This window comes from Pygocentrus nattereri, chromosome 16, assembly GCF_015220715.1.
Source record: "Pygocentrus nattereri isolate fPygNat1 chromosome 16, fPygNat1.pri, whole genome shotgun sequence".
Lineage (NCBI taxonomy): Eukaryota > Metazoa > Chordata > Actinopteri > Characiformes > Serrasalmidae > Pygocentrus > Pygocentrus nattereri.
In genome coordinates this window covers 28,732,061-28,754,559 of record NC_051226.1, presented here as the reverse complement: position 1 = coordinate 28,754,559, position 22,499 = coordinate 28,732,061, and the positions used below count along the sequence as shown (strand labels likewise).

General features: G+C 38.0%; 1 protein-coding gene across 4 annotated transcripts in view; it reads left to right on the top strand.

The window, feature by feature from the left end:
- The window catches only part of ebf1b (EBF transcription factor 1b), a 147,463-nt gene that overhangs the window by 99,094 nt on the left and 25,870 nt on the right, over positions 1 to 22,499 (top strand). For 2 of the 4 annotated variants that reach the window (XM_017705348.2, XM_017705350.2), the window contains exons 9-10: positions 9,049 to 9,182; positions 13,561 to 13,687. In XM_017705348.2, coding sequence (XP_017560837.1) covers positions 9,049 to 9,182; positions 13,561 to 13,687 — 261 coding nt within the window. The remainder of the gene's footprint in view (positions 1 to 9,048; positions 9,183 to 13,560; positions 13,688 to 22,499) is intronic. The other 2 variants (XM_017705349.2, XM_017705351.2) reach the window with 1 other exon arrangement.

Sequence of the window (22,499 nt, the reverse complement as noted above, 5' to 3'; positions counted from 1 at the left end):
GTTTTTATGCTGCTATTTTTATGCGTTTCAAACGTTAACTGGGTCATTTTAGGAGGGAAAAGCAGCAGTGTGAGAAAGAAAAAGGGTGGGAGGGAAGAGGACTCACTCGTGGCCAGACAGGGACTCCTGTCAGATCGTGTGCACACACACTTTATTATCTCATGATCAAATATGCAGTGAGCCTCTGCTACTGACACACACCCAGTAATATAACTTGCTATTCATTTTAAGTACATTAAATTTGTGTGTGTATGTGTGGTTGAAGCGGTCTACACCCACACACACTTCTTTGAGCTTTGACCCCCCAAGTCATGTGTCCAATGGAGCAGAGAAAGCAAGGATGAACCACCGATTAATTAAAACACAAAGCAATGTCCTGCCTCTAGTCCTTCCTTTTCCAGCCCCTTATTTTAGCGTTCTATTCTTGTTGGCAGGTTCTAGTAACTCCTCTTTTTAAGGGATGAGAGACATTAGATATAAACCACACCTTCATTCTTTGCATTTATATGACAGCCCTCGTTCACTTCTCACTTAGTCCACAAACAAATGAATTCCCAGGCCTTAACCCTTACCATGCTAGAGCTGTCACTGTCATGTTACTATCACATTATGAAATTATCTTACATATTATTCACATTCTGTGTTGACTGGGCTTCTGACTTTTCTGTTTATTAGTTAATGGAAGGAGATTTTAATTTATTATCACACAATGCAAAGGGCAGGTGTTCAAATGATGAATATAAATAGCAAAGCAATAGAAAGGGTAAGTATTTTTTTTTTGGACAGCAATTATATGTAAAAAAAAATTTAATATATTTGAAAATGTGTGACAATGACCAAAAAGTACATTTTTGCCAAATGTAAATTGGACCACGATACTCAAGACATTTTCACAGTACAGTTTATGCCTATGTGATGTGAGCACACAGCCGGATTTCAGCACAACACTTTCTGTCTATAAAGGCTGCCTGCGGTGTTTGGGTATGCTAAGAACATTGAATCATTTTTATGGTTTACAGTAAGTCACACTGTGTCCTAAACTACATGCACAAGTTTGCAAGACCTTAAAACCTGGCAGCAGTTTTGGAGAAGTCTAAATGATATATTTACAAAAGATTTGGGTGACTACTGACTTCTAGTGTTTGTTAGTAATGTTAGCCTCATAGCTGCAGCTAAATAAGCAAAATTTGGACACCAGACATGTTTTGGCTGATTGTCAAAATCAGGGATCAGTAGAAAATCGCATAGTTAGTTATAATGCTTTTTTTTTTTTAATTATTATTATTGGACAAATAATTTGATGATTAGGAGTTTGAAACAAACTAAAACTGCCATATTGTTTTGGCCTAAAAGATGTGTTCTTGCATCAAAATGTCTTTTTGCATGAAGTTACTGCTGCAAAGTTATTAACCCTTACTGCCATCGTGGGACAAATACATGCCAACATTGTTTCATCACGTTTCTTTAAACTGGTGTAATGACTTGAAGAATGGCCAGTTGTGGCAACTAAGTCCCTCCTTTCTTTCAAAACCATTTAGTTTGTGCTGGAGTGGCCATAGTCAGTACATGCTAGCATCTTTGTCAGTGATATGCATGTCTGTCTTTTTTCCCAGTTGTCCTAACAGTGCCAACAGGTCATTGGTTCACTGTTTTTTCAGTCTACTTAAAGATTGCTACATCATTGTGCCCAATTTATATATCCTTTTCTATTTCCTTGTGACAGATATGGAAAAAGCATGTGCTTGTTATTTAAAAATGCATGTTTTAATGCACCCCTGTTGCTTGATCGCCACTCTGTACATATACATTTACCCTGAAAACATGCTGACGAAACACGGTGGAAAATTCTGCCTGCTACCGTGTCCATCACAGAGGATTACTGATGATTGACGCTCTGCTTCCGTAATGGATGGCAGAACAGAAACTGTCTAGAAAATGCCATTTCCACCTCATTGGTCATGAAAAAAAACTTAGTGGCATTACAAAAAAGACAACAAGACATGGCTGGTTTCCCTCGTGGTGCTGTTGGGCTTTGATTGCTCCCTATGCTCTTATGGCTCTGGAGAAGCTTAGCAGCTCTGTGCTTATTTCCTTAGAGGCCTTTAATTCTTCAGTCAAGATCACAAAGCTCTCCATTTGAGTCCAAGCCCAGGACTATAGCATGTCTTAGCATGGTCTCAGATGCTTAGCATGTCCGATTATTGCCGCTAAGCAAATACAATCTTGCTTCTCATTTAGCTTGTTGAGGATTTGGCCGTGGAGGAGCAATTTGTGAGGTCTGGCGCCGGGCAATTGAACATATGATGTGCTGATTTGTGGCCGTGGATGAATATGGTGTGATAAGCCATGGAGGCCTCCTGGGGTGTGCTGTCAAGGGCATCGAGCAGCCCAGCAAGTCGACCATTTTCGGGATGAAAGTAAAATGAAAGCGTTATATTTTTGGGTAGAAACTGATTAGTTTCAGTCAAATGCAAGATTAATGTGCTATAATAACTACTCAACAAAGTTCTTTAGTTAAAAGAAACAAAACTGATGCACAACCAAAGGCAGTTACTTAAGAACAAGTGTAATGCGAAGTAAACGAAAAAGGCAAAGATTCCCTGTACGTATTTTTAAATGTATGTTTTTTGATACTGGCAATTTTTTCTGTTATAGAAGTAGTTTCACCAGGTATGGTGAAATGTTTTCTGCCATAAAAATAGTTCCAGAAGCTTTGAGTGAAGCAACCATTCTCAGAAACCCATGGTCAGAGCGATTCAGATATGGTGAAATTTCTACTGACATGAATGTAGTTCCAGCAGCTTGGAATTAAGTGACTGTTGTTATTATTTAGCAACCAGTGGTTGGGGAAATTTCTTCAGCCATAAAAGTAGTTTTGGCAGCTCAGAGTAAAGCAATTATTAGTATTATTTAGCAACCAGTGGTTATCCGAGTGAAATTGCTATGGTGAATATAAATGTGGTTTGTTTGTACTGTATGTTTGTATGAACTGCCCTGTAGTTCATATGATAAATACAATCATTCCAACAGATTGCAAAACACTACAGAGAGCGTAGAGGTTGTTGGGGTTTATATTGTTTTTCTGCATCCACAAAAAAAAAAAGACTAATGAATATTGGCTGTGCTGAGAAGGGGCAAAGTAAGAAGAAACAGTGAAAGGCATAATGGTTCAATTAGCTGATTAATCGAGTAATAGCCCATAGATTAATGCATTGTAGAAATAATTGTTTGTTGCAGCCCTAAATGTATGTGCCAAAGCTTTTCACTGCTTTAATTGCTCACTGTACTGAAAGCATTTCAGAAGTAAAGTGTTCTGTATCAGGGTCAGGAGGAACTGACCCCAGTTCACTTCAGAGGAGTGGTTTGATAAGGCTGAGAATGAGCAGAGAACGAGTGCTGCCTGTTCTGCAAGCCTCTGACAACAAAGACCTCTATAGTGGCCTGCTAGCTGTCACGTCAAGAGTGAAGGGATACAGGAGGCTGGAGTTCAACAGTCAGCTTCTGGGTCATTGTTACACAAGGGCCACTTGAACTTCATTGTAACCCTTCAGCAGATACACACAATAAGTGCAACTATACCAATAGAATAATGCATTAAAGTCAGGTTCCTCTCAGCACTACTGCAAACAATTTTGACTTGGTCAGTTTCTCAACAGTGAAGCAGTTCACACCAAACCACTCTGCATAATCTTAACCATTTAATTATGCACAAAATTTTCGTATTGTAATGGTTAGGATATTTGTGAACAGCCAAATGTATTGCATAGGGAACTTTTTGTTGTAATGCCACTTCATAAATGGAGTAGCCAGTCCCATCTCTGTAAATTATAACAACATTTTCATTTTGTACACATCAGTAATAAACATTACAGACACCCTGTGGTAAAATTATATTACCCCCCCTCCCCAAGGACAGTCCATTACTCTGAGAACATCAGCAGTTTATTTGTTTGATTAGAAAATGTTCTTCTTTTCCTTTTCTCAAAAGCTGTTCCTTGACAGCCACAGATCCTTTCAGACTCATATCATGGTGGAATGGACAGAAACACCTGTGAATATTTTTAGATCTGAAGTAAGAGTGGAGTTTGATTTTCTTTTAGTTCTCAAAGATGAAAGCTTTAAGCATTACTATCTGATGGTGACAGTTTTGGTCTACCAGGTCTAGGGTTTGGGTTTTCTTTGACTTTCACCTTCCTTATGCATGTTTTTGATTTTATTTCTAATCTCCTCCTAAAAATGAATGACTTATACTTACTGGCTGTTTTGAATGGAAATTAAATAAATGAAAGGTGGTCTCTGACATTTGAACAGTACTGGATAGCGCATTTCAGCAAGATATATTTGTATTTTTTGTTTTTATATGTTGTATTTTGTTGAGTAGTGTGACAAGTCACAATGTTTAATTACTGTCTTCATTGCCTTTTGTTTTGCTTTATGCGTGCATGTGGGTCTGTGAGTTTTCACTGCTTGTGTGTGTGTGTGTGTGTGTGTGTGTGTGTGTGTGTGTGTGTGTGTGTGTGTGTGCGTGCGTGTGTGCGCGCGCGTGTGTGTGTGTCATTGGGAGCAGCATGGCGAGCAGATGGCGCAGAGAGAGCCACAGAAAGTTTAATCCTATCAGATGGATTCATGCTTCTCCATCTGCTTAATCCAGCCACCAGCTCAGCCTCTGCCAAACAGTCCACTTAGGCCAAGATTAGCGCCACAGATTGCACCGCATCTACCCTACTCCACCACTTCCAAACTGCGTTATTCCAGTGTGTACGTGTATATGTGTGGATGCATGTAAATCCTTGTGTCTGACATGTAAATAAAGCAGATTAGCACATGTTTATAGGAATATATGACTTGCTCTTTTCAGTAATCTAAAGCTGCTTACACGCTGGACCTGGTTATTGAAATTAAAAATGAGGATGAAAAACATAAAAACAGATGCCAGATTACAGCTTTGCAAGATGAAATGCAATCACTGTTGAGATTCCTTCAAATGTTTCACTGATTGAAAATGAGGTGCTCCAGCCCTGACCGGTCCCTACCTGCTATGCAGTAGTGGTCTCAAGTTGTTAAAACAATGGTCAGGTGAAAAATGTGCCCAGTTTTCCTTTCTCTAGTCATGCTCAATCAGCTTTGGTATCTGAAGGTTGCTACAAGGCTAATGTGCATAACACGCAATGCAAGCTTTTCCTGTTATCATTGTGCAAATTCTGGACAAAGTTGGAAGCTTGATACCTGAACAGATGTAAACACTGGCTTCCTTTGCGGATTTCTTGTTTTTCAAGATGTTCACACTTTGACAGAGGTTGATCATTCTCACGGTTGTATTCTTTGTCAATCAACTGCCTGCAATTGCTGCACATATTGTAGTATTTATTGCAAGGTTACATTCTGACTGAAGTAATTAAGTGTCAGGAAGGGGGGAGTCTGCTTTTCATAGCTGTGTAGTACCGTTCCTCTCTAAAACCACTGGTAGGGGCAGTAATGAGCAGCTTGTTAATTACCGATACTGGCTTGCAGAGGTGTAAGTAATGAATTTCCAGGCAGGAAAAACACTACAGCGATGTACAGTTTAGTGGAGAAGGAGAGAGAAGAACTGAACCAGAACACATGAGGGGCAGACTGCGTCCAAACGGCCATCTGTATTCATTTTCACATGAACTAAAGAAAACAGCATTATTATTAGCGGCCAAACACAAAACCTGCTGAGATCCACTCTCACAAGTTGACCCCAGCCTGAGGCAGCATTAGACGAGCTAGTTGAGCCAAGCTAAACAGGCAGCAGGAATTTACATTACATTACATTACATTATTAATTAAGCAATCTACTCATAATTTTAACTCTTTTTTTTTCTTGTAAATGAACTTAATTAGTAACAGCTTCTGCACCATCTTTCAGGAATTCTAAAATACTTTACTGGAAACAGATAAACTAGGACGTCTTATATAATCTAACCTGAAACGCATGCAGTGTAATGTAAACCTTGTTCCTTACACAGTTCAGAGAAAGGTGTGTGAATGTGCTCTAGCAGAGCGAACTGTGATCAGTCTCTGCTCTCAGAACTTTAGTGTTTTTCTGTATAAATTATTTCCAGTGATGTAGCTGAGTAATACGTTCAGGTTGTGAGAGCGGAAATACGAAAAAGTAAATAAGTAACTCAGGACTTAAGTGGTTTTTTTTAACTTATTTACTCTTGCTTGAGTAATTTTATTTATTTATACTTGCACTTGAGTAAATTATCACTACAGTAACAGTACTTGTACTTGAGTAGGGATTTTCAGTACTCTTTACACTCCTGCTGGCTTGATAGGCTTAATAAGAACACTACAAGAGCAATAAAATGTCCTTACACACTGATTCCTTTATTGTTTGCTTGAGTTTGGCATGCCCACAAACAGTTAATTCTTACAAATTCGTTCAGTTCATTATGTGTTGCACTGTTTTTTGCGATAGTTCCTTCTCACTACCGTCGTCCTTTATAGTTGCTGATAAAACTTAATGATGTGAAGCTAGCTAGCTATCAACGAGCAGATCTTTGGCAGTCATGTATAAATTAAGAAAGCACATCATTTGAATTGATGAAGAACATAAAGCTAAGTGTGAACATAAAGCCACCTATCCAGACCACAGCACTGTGCAGAACTCCCCCAAGCTCTGGCCTTCTTCATCCTCCTTCTTGCAAGGTTCTAAAAACAATTCGCAGCTCTTGCGTTACAGTGTGGAGTGAACCCTGGCAGCTGCATCAGTTCACTCTCTCGCTTTGTAGCTCATTACGGCGAACGGTGCTGTTGGGGAAACTAAACGGAGGTAAATAGCAGTGGGCTAAATTGCTTTCTTTGCCCCCTGCCAGCACGGGCCTCTCTAGCTCGGAGGGGAGCGGACAGCTCTAATAAGCAGGCTGACCTTTCTCCATGGTGTTCCCTCCTCCCCCTGCGCCGTCACCAATCCGCCAGCACTGCGGAGAGCAACAAAGGGGACGTGCTAAACGAGCTGCTGTACACCAGCACCCAGTGACAAAAACACTTGTCGCCTGCAGTATGAGGTCCAGGGTCACCTTACTTACAACACCAACAGTCACGCAGTTTTACCTCTGCGTTTATGTCCATTACATGCATAAAAATCAAAGCCAGGAGGATACGTTTAGGCTCTATGGGAGATCAGATTTATGCTGTAGTATAAGTAAGCTGTACTGTAGCGTGCCATAGTAGTGGGCAAAAGTGGCTAAAGCAATATGCTGGCTTATAAGCACATTTCCCCCTTCCCCCTTAATTGATTAGCCAAAACATGCTTGTTTCTTTTGTTTCGCTTTGGAGCTAGCAAGGAATAGAAGATTGTAAACTGCATGTGCAAACTGCATGTAAAGTTATCTTGGGGTTGTTACAGGGCCAGTGTCCTACATTTTTTGTCTTTAATATTTCCCCAGGTCCACATCCACTTCTGATGTTTGTGTGGTTTGTGTACCAAAAATAGTCGTATTTTATGTTTGCACAACAATTTTCCGGCCTCTCTTTATCCCTTAGAATTTAACAGACTGTTTTTGATACTGTGCCTGTAAGAATAAAACATATGAATAAACTCTGTTCTTATTGGCTTGCCTTTATTGTAACTTATTCAGAAAGCATTCCAGGCTGAAACACACTTTTGAATTTCGGCAAGAGTTGGTTGGGTAAATGTGTTCTAGACTTATTAGTAAGTCTAGAACACATTCACAGAGAATCACAGAAATTATCGTTTTTTTTACAACTTAGTTTCCACATATGCACCGTATAGTCTGGAGAGTGAATGAGACATTTTGAAACTTTAACAATGTTTACATATTATATCAAAGTCTGTGGGAAAAAAAAGTGAGGAAATTAAAATTTTCGTGATCTGGGCCCTTTAAGTAATCTCAAGTAGACTTACTTGCTTATGTGGTTTCTGATGTTATATTACAGTGTTACATATAAAAATTGGCAAAAGTACATTGCATAGCTGAGGAAAGTTGTCGTTATGATCCTAAAAATGATTTGTCCATACTTTAGTACATTTTTTTTGTGTTTTGCCAAACAAACAGATGTGCAGGGCTCATTTTTAGCTGGAGTGTATTTTAGCTTCAGTGAATAATACATCTCCAATATCTCTGAATTGTTTTAGCTCAGTGTCTTGGATGGATGAACATTTAGCCCCTCTCTAATCGGAACATATTACATCCATAGTAAATTATTCATCATAGATAGGCCTAGTAAAGTACTTTGACCTATAATGAGTCTCCACTGTTGTTACTGAAAATCCAAGACAGTGTTGAACGCAAATCTTACTGTAAGTGATCCTTTATTTTCATGGCTGATGTGTACTGTGAGAGCTGTGAAAACCACTAGTGCTCTTTCCAGGCCGTGTAGTGTAGGATTCCTAGTTAAATCCAGCTGTGTGAGTTTTCTTGGTGACGTTGGTGTGTTTTTGGTTTCCTGCTCTGGTTTGGAAACGGGAGAACGCTGAGGTGTCAAGTCACTCGACCTCCCTAAAGCCCCATCTCCTCCCTCCTCCACCAAAACCTCATGAAATAAACCGCATTAGAACCTCACCTCTAACCCTGAGGCCCCCTGGGAAACGAAGGTTGAAACCCACTGACTGGGTCCCCATGAACCAGACATCTACCTTCTCTAGAGATATGAATGTATAATTTACATTTTGTAGTGTTATTGATCAGTCCAAAAGATGGAAATATTGCTTAATACATTTCTACAAAAAATGTCAAAATACAGAACCTAAAAGATTTGTTTCAAGTAATAGTAGAACCACTTTTACAGAACCTTTCAGAGGGACCATTTTTGTTGTAAGTGTGAAACTTTTTTTAAAACCACCATATGAGGTAAAGGTACTAAACCAGAAACCAAATACCTCACACAGTGTAAATGGCATATTCATATGGTGTAAAAAAGTGCAAATTAAGGAGTTACGAGATGTTCTTTGAAGATGAAGCGTAAATAATAAAGCACTCATATATCTCTTTCTCTGTTTTGTCTTTCCTTCATCCACACCCACCCTCTTGTTCCTCATGTATCAATACTACCGGAAAGCAGCAGCACCTTGCATCAAAGCCATCAGCCCCAGCGAAGGATGGACAACAGGGGGCGCTACAGTGATAATCATTGGGGACAACTTCTTCGATGGGCTGCAGGTCATCTTTGGCACCATGCTGGTCTGGAGTGAGGTGAGTGGAATTTCAGATAATCCAGAGTCTACAAAAGAGATGTTTTGAACTTGGTTAAGACATAAAGCCATGAATACACCCAAGCTGTGTTAACATGCCTCAGAAGCTCTTCAAACGCAGACTGAAGACTCATCTTTTTACACAGCACTTAAATGAGCATTGAACTATAAGCTGCACTTATTTTATTTATTGTATTGTATCTTATTGTTAGTGTATTGCATTGAATGGCACAGAGTTCTGCGCTCAACTCTTTTTCTTTTCTCTTGGTGTCTGCAGTGACATATTTGTTTCTAGCAGTATCTGAGCTCAGGACTGTCTTTTTCTCTAAGCTGTTGGTAACTAGCAAAGATACTTTCTCTAGATTGACAAAGCACTTCTTGTAAGTCGCTCTGGATAAGAGCGTCTGGTAAATGCTGTAAATGTAAATGTAAGTTAAACTGCTTTTGCCACAGGTACAGTCACCATCCATTTTATTAGAAACACCTACCTCTTCCACTGACTGTCCACTTTATTAGAAACGCTTTCTTTCTACATCCTCTCACTGACCACTTTATTAGGAACCTTGTACTTTCACTCACTTGGCACTTCATTATAAACACCTGTCTTGTTCTTTCACTGACTGAACACTTTATTGGAAACATCTACCTTGTTCTCCCATTCATTGGCCACTTTATAGATACACCTACCTTCTACATCCAATCTCTGGCCCCATTTTTCAAAACACCTACCTTCTACATCTACTTACAGGCCACTCTGTTAGAAATACCTTCGTCCTATTGCTCCTTACTGGTCACTGTATTGGAAACACATACATTCTACTTGCATTCACTGTTCATTTTATTAGACACACCTAAAAGTGTCTTATAGATTCATTCAGTACTCTAGAGCGTCAGTTGACATGCACAATTTGTCAGTTACCCTCGTCCTCATTTATCATTGGTCAGTTTCTAATAAACGTGTATAGTTAAACTATTACACTGCTCTGATTTGCAAAATCAGTATTATATGATAGAGTTCATTATTTTATGGTGGATTTCATTTCTGTCATTTTAGTAATTTACCCAAATAAGTAGAATTCCACTTCATTTACATTGCTAATGTGGCAAAAAATACTCTGTTCTAAGCAATGCATGTGTTAGCAGAGTAAGTAGTGCCATCTAGCCAAATGGTCTGTTAAATAAAAGCCATCTCACATCATTAAAGATTATTTTAAAACTGCATTTGCTTCATCTGCTTCGCTTCTCTGTCAGCCTAGGCCATTTCGCCTCCAGTAAAATACATTACACGTGATGCTAATATTATGCAGGTGATAAATTCATCGTGCTTGAGCCGTTAGATAGTGTAATACTATAAAAAGCCTTTTATTTGACATGACATGTCTTTATGTAGGCAAGAGGGCTGCATTTGAAATACTGGCTAACTGCTCACTAACAGACCATTTAAAGACATCTAATGTGCTGGTGGCAGCTTATGCTTCAAGCAAATGTGCATTCACATATATGCACATACTGATGTCTTATATATAACTGCTTTGTAGTTTTTGCAGCTCAGATAGGAGGAGTTCCTCACAAAGTGATGCTCTTTTCATAGCCATCACCACAGACACAAATTTGTCCCTATTTATCCAGTAAGTCCTTTTGATATTCTCAGGATAAGATGCAGTTAAATACCAGAGAAATGAGCACATTCTTGACAACACAGGGTGTCTGCAAACCAAGTGTGTGCGTGTGTGTGCACTAGTTATGACAGCATACATCTGGGATACATTTAATGCAACGAGTTGACTCCCTCCCCCTCTAGCTGTTCCTGTGGACGTTATAACCTTTTGACCTCTCTCCCCTAACCCCATAGCCCTGAAACGAAGGGGCCCACCCAAAGCCTCCTGCTCCGTCCCAGCCGCTCTACCCATCAGCTATGGATCTGATTACCACAGATACAGCCTAATGACTGCGAGACAGTTTTGCATGTGCTTGTCATATTTTTGCTTCGCTTACCCAATATCAGTCTTAAAGGGGAATTCCACTCATTTTTCACATTTTATGTATAATTAAATGCTTAAGATGTAAATAGTCATTCAGGTTTGATTATGAAATATGTTTTAGAGAAATTTGCAGAGTCAGAATTTTTCAGTGTTGATGGGAACCAGAAGTTCAAAACAGCCTCTAAAAGTTCACTCACAGAAAGTTATTAGATGTTTTGAAAAGATTTAGATAAGATTTTGACCTAAAACCTTTTTTTGTTCAATACATTTATGACAGAGAGGTACATGCAGGGTAATGTAAGGCAGAATACTATCCAAATAAAACTTTTTTCTTTGTTTTTGTTTTTTTTTCCTTCAGATTTACAACTATTCATAAGCATTACACACAAAAACTCAGAAGACATGTGTAGTGTCACTGATGATTTTAGATAGTAAATAAATGGCTATACTTGCATTGTTCCTGTTGTTCCCGCCACTGTAAAATAAATTCTCTACAATTTCACATCAAACCAATCTAAAAGACACTGGACATCTTAATCATTTAATTATGCAGTAAAATATAAAAAATAGCTGCAGTTCCCCTGTAAGTTGAATTTTACTTCTCTAATGTTAAATAATATCCCTTGCTATTAGTTTTGTCGTAGCTTGTAGAGGCATTTATACATATTAGCCATCTTGGGGGTCGGGAATAGCCTTGAGTAGGCCTGGGGGAGTATCTGTACGTGTAGCTTAGTGACATGCTAGTCTCTGTTTACACTGTATTTATGTTAAGGTTTATTTCAAAGGTCACATACTTAGACTTCCAGCTGAAGGTCAAGTTTAGAGACTGGAAAATGTGATTGAGCAATAACTGTGAGAGAGAAAGTGAGAGAGCAGTGACTACATACATGTGCAAAGGTTTACTCCTTCGCTGTACAGGAAGCAAACTTGCATGCCGTTTTTTCAGCAAATTTTATTGCACAATGTTTATTTACTGAGTTTCACATGTTGCAAAATAGTAAGACATAAAATAGAAAACGCTTGTAACTTTGCTCAGGCCACTTTTTATGTCTAGTTTTTTTCTAGTATGTTAAATTCAGCAAAATAAACAGTAATCCATGATTAAGGATTCGATGCTTGACAGCTTGACTAAAAGAATGCTACAGTGTAGTGTCTGTCATCTGAGGTTTAACTTTGCAATATGTTTCTAATTAGTCTAAAAGTCTCTCTGGAGCTATACAGACCCCAGTGCACCAACACCACCCACCATCAAACCCCTGATACTGATCAGCCAGACATACAAACATATAGTACACACCACACACAGTTCAGGCATATTTATTTACCGTTGTTCAGGTTTACTGGCAGCTTTGCCACATGGCCAGCAATAGCATTCTTTGCCTGTGTGATCTAGAGTAGCCACTATTGGAATTGAAACTACTTTATGTCAGTATGGCGCTCTCTGGTTTCAAGACAATATTGTGATGAGACAATAAAATAGTGAAATGAGAGAAAGCTAATGACTTAAGGGGGAATTCCACCATTTTCAAAGAAAAATATTTCTGCCTAATTAAATTGCTTAAATCTACACAGTCAGTTAGAGGGGCTTGATGTGAATTGCTCTAATCTTGCGAAATGCAATGAGTTAATTGTTCACCGTTGTTGTGACAGGAATCAGACATCTGAAACGTTTAATGCCTGCAAGAGCTCCCTCACGAGAGTTATTAGACGAAATGCTTACAGATATGTTTCCTGATAATTGTTTTGTTAGTTTCACTAAAGATTTTTGCTCTAAAATGTATGTTAAGAGTTTAGTTGCAGAATGCTGTTTATCCATTTATGACAGTTTTGGATGAAAAGAGCTGGTCTTTTAATGCACTTTGTTAAATAAATAAAAAAAACTCATGTATAGTAAAGGTGGTATTAATCATGATATAGCGTTGATGTTTCTAGTATGTGCAAAGTCCACTGCCAACAATTTAAAACCCTAAAATAATGGAACAAAACCCTGAAATACTTCTTCACATCCACCTTTTGTAGAGATGCACATGCAGGGGGTTGTTTGGCACAAAGAAAACTTTTTTACCACTTTTTAATATCATAAACTTTACAAATAAAACCTTGAAGATATGTGTAAGTTGTTGACAGTGTAATCTCTGGTTCCTTTTACTTCTGCTGTAGAGAAATCCGAGACAGTAAGTTTCTCTGCAATGAACCATTTCAATGCAAACCACACTGAATAAGATTGTTTACATGCCAACAATTGAATTATGCAGAAGTTTTGAAAAATCTATGGAATTCCCCTGTAAGGAACAGAAATGAAACAAGAACATTGTGCAAAAACAGACATAATATTGGCTGTAAACAGATAAGTACATATCTTTCTAACTTCTCTCTCTCTTTTTTGTGTCCTTCTAGCTCATCACACCTCATGCCATTCGGGTTCAGACCCCTCCTCGACACATCCCAGGGGTTGTGGAGGTGACGTTGTCATACAAATCCAAACAGTTCTGCAAAGGCACGCCTGGCAGGTTCATCTATACAGGCAAGCTAACTACAATACAAGTCAAAGTACCGCCAAATATTAAGTTTTGTCATAAGACCCTAAATAATTGAGAACTAAGCAATTTAGGAGCTTAAAGGGAGGTGCACACTGTAGGACAGTGAAAGCTGCATTTTAGGTGAACCTTAAACATGCTGGAATCTCATCCGTTTCCTGCTGAGTAAGACTTTAATATGCACCACTTCCGTCGGCTTCCTGTTTTGAGATAAAATCTTGGTTTATTTTTAAACGAATTTGGTCGAAAACCATAGTTGTCATTTGTCAGTTTACAGTGCTGACCTAAAATCAATTTCTACATATATATCATGCATAGAGTCAACACTGTTGCTCAAATGAAATGTTTTGTTGGTTTGATTGTTCTGCATAACATCCTTTTAATGCTAAATCTCTGTAGAGGATGTGTACTTATTTTCACTCATAAAAATCAATGTATTTTGAGTGGATTGCATACAATTGTAGATTTATGGATAAGAGGAGGTGATCTTATATCAGTATTTATGCCCTGATGGGCAATCTGCATCCCAGTCCAGAAATACTCAGTCGTACCCAGACTGACCTCAGATCAGGCACAGATTAATTCAAATGAAGGAAATGCGGAGGTGGGGGCCAGGATTGTATGTGTTTATATTATTAGTCTTTGGGGGTTCTGATTTAGGTCATCTGTAATAATTTAAATTCTCTGTGTTTATATTATGTCTTATGACTGTGTTATTTGTAGAAATGACAAACAAGGAGCACACACACTTAGACACAATCTCTGAGTTCAACAGGAGGCTATTGTTTCCTTAATTAGTGTAGATAGAGAGATAGTGACAACCGCTGCTTGTAAAAACTGTTACAATTCAGCTAGAAAAACAGTGAGTGCTTTATTGGCCTGCATCTTGAAGCCATTAAAAAAGGAAAAAACAAACTGTGAAGCTTTCCAGATTGCACACAAACACACATGGATGCAAAAACACAATCACAAATGTCCACGAGCCTCAGCCCAAATGTGAGAGCATGTCCCGCACACTCCTACTGCAGTTCATTGGGAACTATTTAAAAAAGAGTGGAACTCGTCCCAGAACAATTTGTGCAGCTTTTCTAATGAGTATGAGTCTTTTAATTCTGCACTATTCTCAGATGCTTCCATTAAAGGGCTCATATCATGGAAAACTGAACCTCCCTCACTTTCTTTTTTAAATAAAGGAGTTTGAAGTAATATGTGCACATTATTCAAAAAGTACAATTCATTACCCAATCCATACCTTCTATGTATAGAAACTAAGCTCCATTATTCAGCCTACAGCACTTTAGGTACATTCATTTATATTGAAGTCCTAAGGAGTACTTTTGGTTGAGGCACAATACATGGCATCCAATCAGAACAGATCTTACTTACATGAATAATTCTTAAAGGCACACAAAGAACCTGTTTAATTGTAAGGAATAAAGACAGGATGGAAAATGATTATAAAATTTAATTATGACCATTTTTGCTTTTTTATGATCTCCATTTCCAAAAAAGTTGGGACAAAATTGTAAATGAAAACAAAATGCAATAACCTTATATGATATTCTTATGTTCTTATATTCTTTATATGATTACCTGATATATAACCTTATATTTCATTCAAAATAGTACAAAGACCCTGTATCAAATGTTTTTTGAAAACAATGTCCATTTTGAATTTGATGCCAGCAACACATTTCAAAAAAGTTGGGACAGGGCAACAAAATACTGGTAAAGTTGTGTAATGCTTAAAAAAAACACCTGGTGGTAAGCTGGAAGCAGATCAGTAACATGATAGGGTATAAAAAGACTTTCAGAAGTAAAGATGGAGAGGGGTTCATCAGTCTGTGAAAGTAGTGAAACAAGTCAAGAATATTGTCTCTTAACATAAAATAGCAAAGAACTTGGGGATTTCATCATCTGCGATACATAATATCATTAAAAGAAAAATCTCTGTATGCAAGGGACAAGGCCTAAAACCAGTATTGGCATGCTGTGATCTTTGGGCTCTCAGACAACACTGCATTAAAAACAGACATGATTCTGCAGTAGAGATCGTTACGTGGGCTCAGAAGCACTTTCGAAACCACAAAAAGTTTGTGAACATAGTATGTACCTGCATCCACAAATGCAATTTAAAACTTTTTCATTACTAAAAGTTTCTTTTAAGTTTTTTTTTTTTTTGGAAATCATGGACGCTGTGTACTCTGGGCTAAAGACCACCCAGCTTGTTATCAGCATTCAGGGTGGTATAGAGATGCATTAGTACTCATGGAATGAGTGACTTGCACATTTGTGAAGACATCATTAATGCTCAAGAATATATACAAGTTTTGGAGCAACATACATTGCTATCCAGACAACTCCTTTTTCAGGGAAGGTCTTGCTTATTTCAGTACGACATTACCAAACCACATTCTGGATGTGTTACAACAGCATTGTTCTGTAGTAAAAGAGTCTGAGTGCTAAACTGGCCTGCCTGCAGTGCAGACCGCTCACCTTTCAAAAACATTTGGCACATTATGAAATGAAAAAATACGACGAAGGACACCACAAACTGTTGAGCAGCTGAAATCCTATGTCAAGCAGTTTGCCTCCTCAGTTCCCAAACGCTTACAGAGTGTTGTTAAAAGAAGAGGTGATGCAACACAGTTGTAAACATACCCCTGTCCCAACTTTTTTGTAATGTGTTGATGGCATCAGTTCAAAAAAATGTTTTTATTTATATTTTGCACAGCATTTCAACTTTTTGGAAACGGGGTTAGAAAGCAGTGCTGGACTGTAACTAAGTGAATATAATTCGTTACTGTACTGTTAGTACGGTATTTTTTTCATGTATCTGTACTTTACTGAAGTATTTCCATTTTGGGCAACTTTTTACTTTCACTAGTCAAATATTTTACTTTTTACTCCACTACATTTTGCAAAACCTGTCATTCCTTTTGGTTTATGTGTGCATAAAAACTGAACATGTCAAAATGAAAGAAGTGCAAAGCAAGAACACCAATCAGGGCACAGAGTGCAGTTTGTTTTGAGCATGTTTTGACCTGTTGGACATACTGACCCAGTGCAAGTATACAGTTCAACGTCAGTGTAACAGCATCAAATTTTAACCTAACTTTGTGTAAATAGACCACAATATAGAAATATGTACACACATGCAGTTGTGGCTCATGTGTCTTTTTTCTGAATTTATACAAACACTTTCATTTCATAGTAAATTTGTTTTTGCTAGTTTATGTTTATGAACAGAGACCTACAGATGCAATATAGTAAAGGAAAACTCATTTGAGAACCTGTGTTTAAAGCAAGTTTTTATTCAACTTAAACTTGTAACTAAGTTAATTAATCTTTTAGTACCTTTACTTTTGTTACTTAAGTACATTTGAAGGCAAATTCTTTTGTACTTTTACTCAAGTGGAGGTCTAAAGGGAGGACTTTTACTGGAATAATGTTTTACCTTGGGTATCTCTGCTTTAACTTAAGTACATGATTTGTGTACTTCGTCCACCACTGTTAGTAAGTAAGTAATCAGGGTTGTAAGGAAAATCACAAAAATGGACCTCAAGGGGAATAAAATACAAGAAAAATGTGGGATATGGGCTCAACATACCCTTCATATATAAAAATGATGGTCTAGAACTGTTTACTCACTGTACAAGAGGCAGCCTAATCAAGATCACACACATCACGCTTTTTGATTTTTTGTTTAATTTTTTGCCTTGAGATGATGTTTTTATGTAAAAACCTAAGTCATGTGATTTTCAAGATCATAGAATAGGAGGCATTGTCTTAAATGGAAGCTTTGTTTGGGTGTTTTGCTCCCTCACTTTTTTTGCCTCCCTTCCGTTTTCTCTCCTAAAATAGAGGTTCCTAAATGTTGTTAATTAAGTGAAATTAAGTTAACACGTCCTCTACAGGGAATAAACTGTTAAACCGGCAGTTTTTTTACTGCACAACTTCTATGTATTTGCTGAGTTTAACATATTGGAAAAAATATATAACACGTAAAATGTGAGAGAACTTTTGCACAGACCACATTTTATGTTTTATTGTTTTCCAATATATTAAATTCCACAAATAGAAGTATTTGTTAATGAAAATGTGCAGAAGTATGTTTTGTGTAGAGGATGCATTAACTTATTTTTACTTAGAAAATCAGCAAACCGTAATTTGACTTTTGCATACGACTGTATGCTCTTAAAATCATTACAAAGAAGGGCCGCAAAAGGTGCCTTGCACTGAAAAAACACTTTCAGCATCACTCACAGAACCATTTGTGACACCTTTTTTTAAAGAGTGTGTAGAAGAACCACTATTGGTTCCCTAAAGTGCTTATTCTGTGGCATTGCAGCAGAGAACCCTTTTTGTTGCCTGTATTTTTAAGGTCATTATACTTTCATTTTTTCCCCACACATCTCATTTACCAAAAAGAGTTCACAGAAATCATTCACAGAAAAATTCTTTAGGAAGTGTAAGGTCTATGAAAAGACCTTCAGCTGTCATAGAATAAAAATGATTATTTAAGGACTCACTCATTGAAAGGTTCTGTAGGGAACATCAGGCATCATTTCAAAGAAATGTTTATTTTTGAGAGTGTAGCTTGGGTAGAATCCATCCCAAGGGTGGTCCTGTGAGTAACTTGTTCTAGCCTTTTTAAATACTATATATTTATATTGGCGTAGGCCTCTTAAATGAGCAGAAACTCCAATGGTCTGCATCATCTCAGTTCTTTTCTCAGTAAAACTGCTGCTTGGTGACTAGCAAAAGTGGCAGCTGGCCTTGGCATGCCTAGCACCCAGTGGACAGCTGGCAAAACTAATCAGCCACTGTTGGCGAATTGCGCTAGCTGCAGCTATTAGCGTAGCACACTAGCAGCTCCATGGGCCTAATTAAATCAATACAGGCAGAGCCACGGACACCTCCTGCCAGGTCCCAGGTAGGCGCTAATCAATGGCTACCTGGAACTGCCAGTCCTATGTCAGGTTCTGTACCCTGCGAAATCAGTCAAGCAGAAGAAAAAATGAGAGAATTATTGGAGATGAAATGGAAAAGTGTGAGGGTTACTATTACATGTAGTACAAGTAAGACCGTCGATTTCAGACAGCTCTTTAAATGAACAGTTTATCCATGAGGCCTACATCACTTTATTACATACAGTGTAATCCTACCACTCCCTGAGGTCTGATTCTTTCTTTCTTTCTTTCTTTCTTTCTTTCTTGTTTTTCTCTCTCTGGTTTTGTCTTGGTTCTAAAGGGTACACTGTACCTAATACATCTCCTATAATTGACAGTGGAGGTGCCCTGTCACTCGTGAAGCTAAATGTCAGTGCTGGGTGTTTGTAAAGAGGAAGTGTGAAGAAGCAATCAATAAACCAATACCTACAAAGACAAACCTTGCTGTACTGCAACTTCAGGTAGGACTAGGGTTAGAAATCTAACGAATCTGATCTATACATAACATGATGAAGATATATGACTATATAATGTAAAAAGTGTTGTTAATGATATGAAAGAGCCTCTTCAGCTCTCCTTCTTATCATTCCTACTGTCAATGCCCATGCTTTAAAGAGAACAGTACTCATGGTGAGCTGTCTGGGTTTGCAAAGGATGGTTGATGAAAGCTCAGTGAAAGCACACACATTTGTACACACATAATGTTATTGTTTTATTAAAACCTCATAAAAAACTCAATTTTTTTCCTTTCATGCAGCAAAATCACTTTTAGTAAGAATATAGTCTTATTGAAATAAGAAAACTGCACTAGAATGACCCAACTGAGTAAATCTGAGTAAGATTTAATAAGCTGATGAGTCTAAATTTGCAGTTGGCATTACTTGGAGAGAAGCATAAAATGCAACCAAATGCAAGTTCTAAGACATTTGGAGGATTGGAAAAATCTTTCTTTGAAAAACTGAATGTATAGAATGGGAGCTGAAAATAAAGGCTAGGCGGAAACACTGAAATATATAATGTCATACTTAGACATTAAGGCTTATTCATCTTGAAAATGCCAGTTAGCCTTTCCTCTTTGTGAAAATTTCATGATGAGTGCACCAATAGTAATGGTCCAAAATAACCTGGAATAAAATGTTTTTTCAGTAACTTACCTTCAAATGTATAGTATTTCTTCACCTGTACAGTTAGGTTTTATTCTGATAGCAACAGTATACACACATCCACATACTTATGTGCATGTGCACTTTATGTATCTAGGCTTCACATTATTAGCTGTTATGACCACTGTAGATATTCAATAGAAGTGTTTTGAAGGATCCCAAAAACAAATGTAAAATATTATATAGCATCACATTTAGCTTAGAGCAACATTACATTGCAGAACATACTCACTACCTCCCCCTTTCTCACTGAATCTCTGCTGACAAGCCTTGCATCATAAAGATAACACATTCTTACTGTATTAGAGAAGGAGAAGGAGAGGCAAGATATAAGAATAAGATTGTTCTCTATTGATCCTAAAGTGGGGTGGCTTGGGGAAAAAAATAACTCATCTATAATAAGGAGGGAAGAATGAAGCAATAATTCAGAGGTATCGAGCGCCGCACTGGTGCATGAATCGATCCCCCCTGAGCCCTCGCCTTGAGATCACACCTGGAAGGGGAGGGGGTGGATACCCTCCAGAAAAGAGCGAGTGCTGAATGCTACATTCCCTTCATTACTGCGCCACTGTATGGCAGGATATCTGGAGCCACAGGCAAGGAGGGAAAGAAAGGAAGGGGTGTTCTAGTTAAAATGTTTTGTAGTTATTGAATGATGTTGTGAAGAATGGCCCACTGGAGGAATTGAACTTATTGTAGCAAAATTAGGCGAGTGAGCTAATCAATTGGCCTGATCACTTAAAGAGTGCCTAGGGTTGAGGCCCAGTGGAGGTGCAGTAGTTAGAGCATAGAACATTCTTCGTATACGTAGACTGCACATAAAATAAATAAATAAATAAATAAAAACACTATGAAATGGAGTGCTAGGTGTCTTAGTCAGATTTTATTCTACAGTATGCCATTCTGCTGCCAAAGCTAAGGACAAAGAAAGATAGAGCCAACATTTTATAGGTGTTGATGACATTGAGAATAACCATCTGAGAAAACTTAAATTATGATGGTGAAATTTAGCTGGCTGGACTATTCAGTTGATGTGATCTGATTTAAGAGACTAAAATTAGGACATTCATATACCTAAAACTAGGAAATAGTTGAATATTTTTGCTCTAATACACAACATATGTGCATCTGTACTTGTGTTTTGAAGGCGCTGGCTGATTGCCATACACTAATTTTCTGTTCTGCCCATTTTTAATGGTGGGTCTTGCTTTCTTCCCCTTCCCCCTCCTCCTCTATTCCTTCTTCCTCTACTCACACCATCCTCCCTTCCAGGTCATTATTGTGAAATATGATGAGGCCTGCATCTGCCCTCATGAAATTTCAATGAGCATTGATCTGTGTGATTGCAAGAGATCTCTCACAATGTGGTCAGAGAGAGAGAGAGAGAGAGAGAGAGACGGGTAGCCTATTTGCTCATTAATTTATTGCTGAGGTAATTCCAGTCATATCAATTTGACATTTTCCAAGACACCAGCCAATAGTTTTGTGCTGGTAATTTTAGTAATTTTATTCCACTGGAACTGTCCATTAATGCCATGTTCTTTTTTGTGAAACCTTAACAAACGGCTAACGACTAAATCGGTTGTGAGTCAAGCCTGAAATCCTCAACTTATCACGTGCCCTTAAGTACTTCTTAAGAATACAAACCATCAGCGAATTTCTTCTTCAGTTTCTACTGCTGAAAAGTTTGGCATTTCCTCTTACAGTGATTAATGCCATAATTGCACTGAAAAAGCAAAACTAAAAACTATACCTGAAGCTAATTTCCATTAAGGGTTTTTTTTTTTTTTTTTTTGCAGTACATCTCTTACAGTACTGTATGGCTAACAATGCTAGATTATCCTGCTTAGGATTGCTTGCAAGCCATGTTGAGGTCCATTGTGTTTCAGTTCAAACAGTAACTGAAATGAGCTGGACTTTCATTTCAGTTCAGACAAGCTAAATTTCAGTTCACAGCATCTACTCAGCTCCCCATCTAAAACACCTGCTTAGAAATGTATGAATGAATATAAAGAGTAAATTGAGTTTCAGCTGCCAATTTCATCAATAATTAGAAGAAAGCTGAGGTGAAGCTTTGAAGTTGCTACCGCACAAACACAATGCCACAGTTTTTGAGTCCTTTTAGGACTGATAGTATTGCTAAAACTCATTGATGGCCTTATTAATGTGGCAAATTTGACAAGGAAGTAATATAAATGTTAGCGCTTGTCATCTTCTCTTAGCTAAACCCTTCTATAATGTCACATTTAGCTGTGCCGAGTTAGCATGTAACTTTACACAGTTGGTATAAGTCCAGCTTGGCCCCGAATGCTATTTTGGGGCATTTAACCGCTAATGCTACCCAGGGAAAACGATAAACCAACATCCTTGAGCAAATTGAAGCCATGTGGCAGTACGAAGAAAACAATAAAACAGTTTGAAGGAGCGGAGCTAGGCCAAGTTATAAATACTCGCGGTGTGGTTAGCACTTGTTTCACATGTAGCAAATATTGTACAGGGCTACAGTGAAAGTTTAGGCCAAAAACAGCCCCACTTCCCCATTTTTGTTAGGGTTGTTTTGATACAAAGGGTTTATTTAAGGTGATGATGGTGTTTGTGCCATTCTGGTCCGTTTTAAATTATCAGGAGGTTAATACAATAATCTCTTCCTTTACAGACGATAAACTATGTCTATCATATGTAAA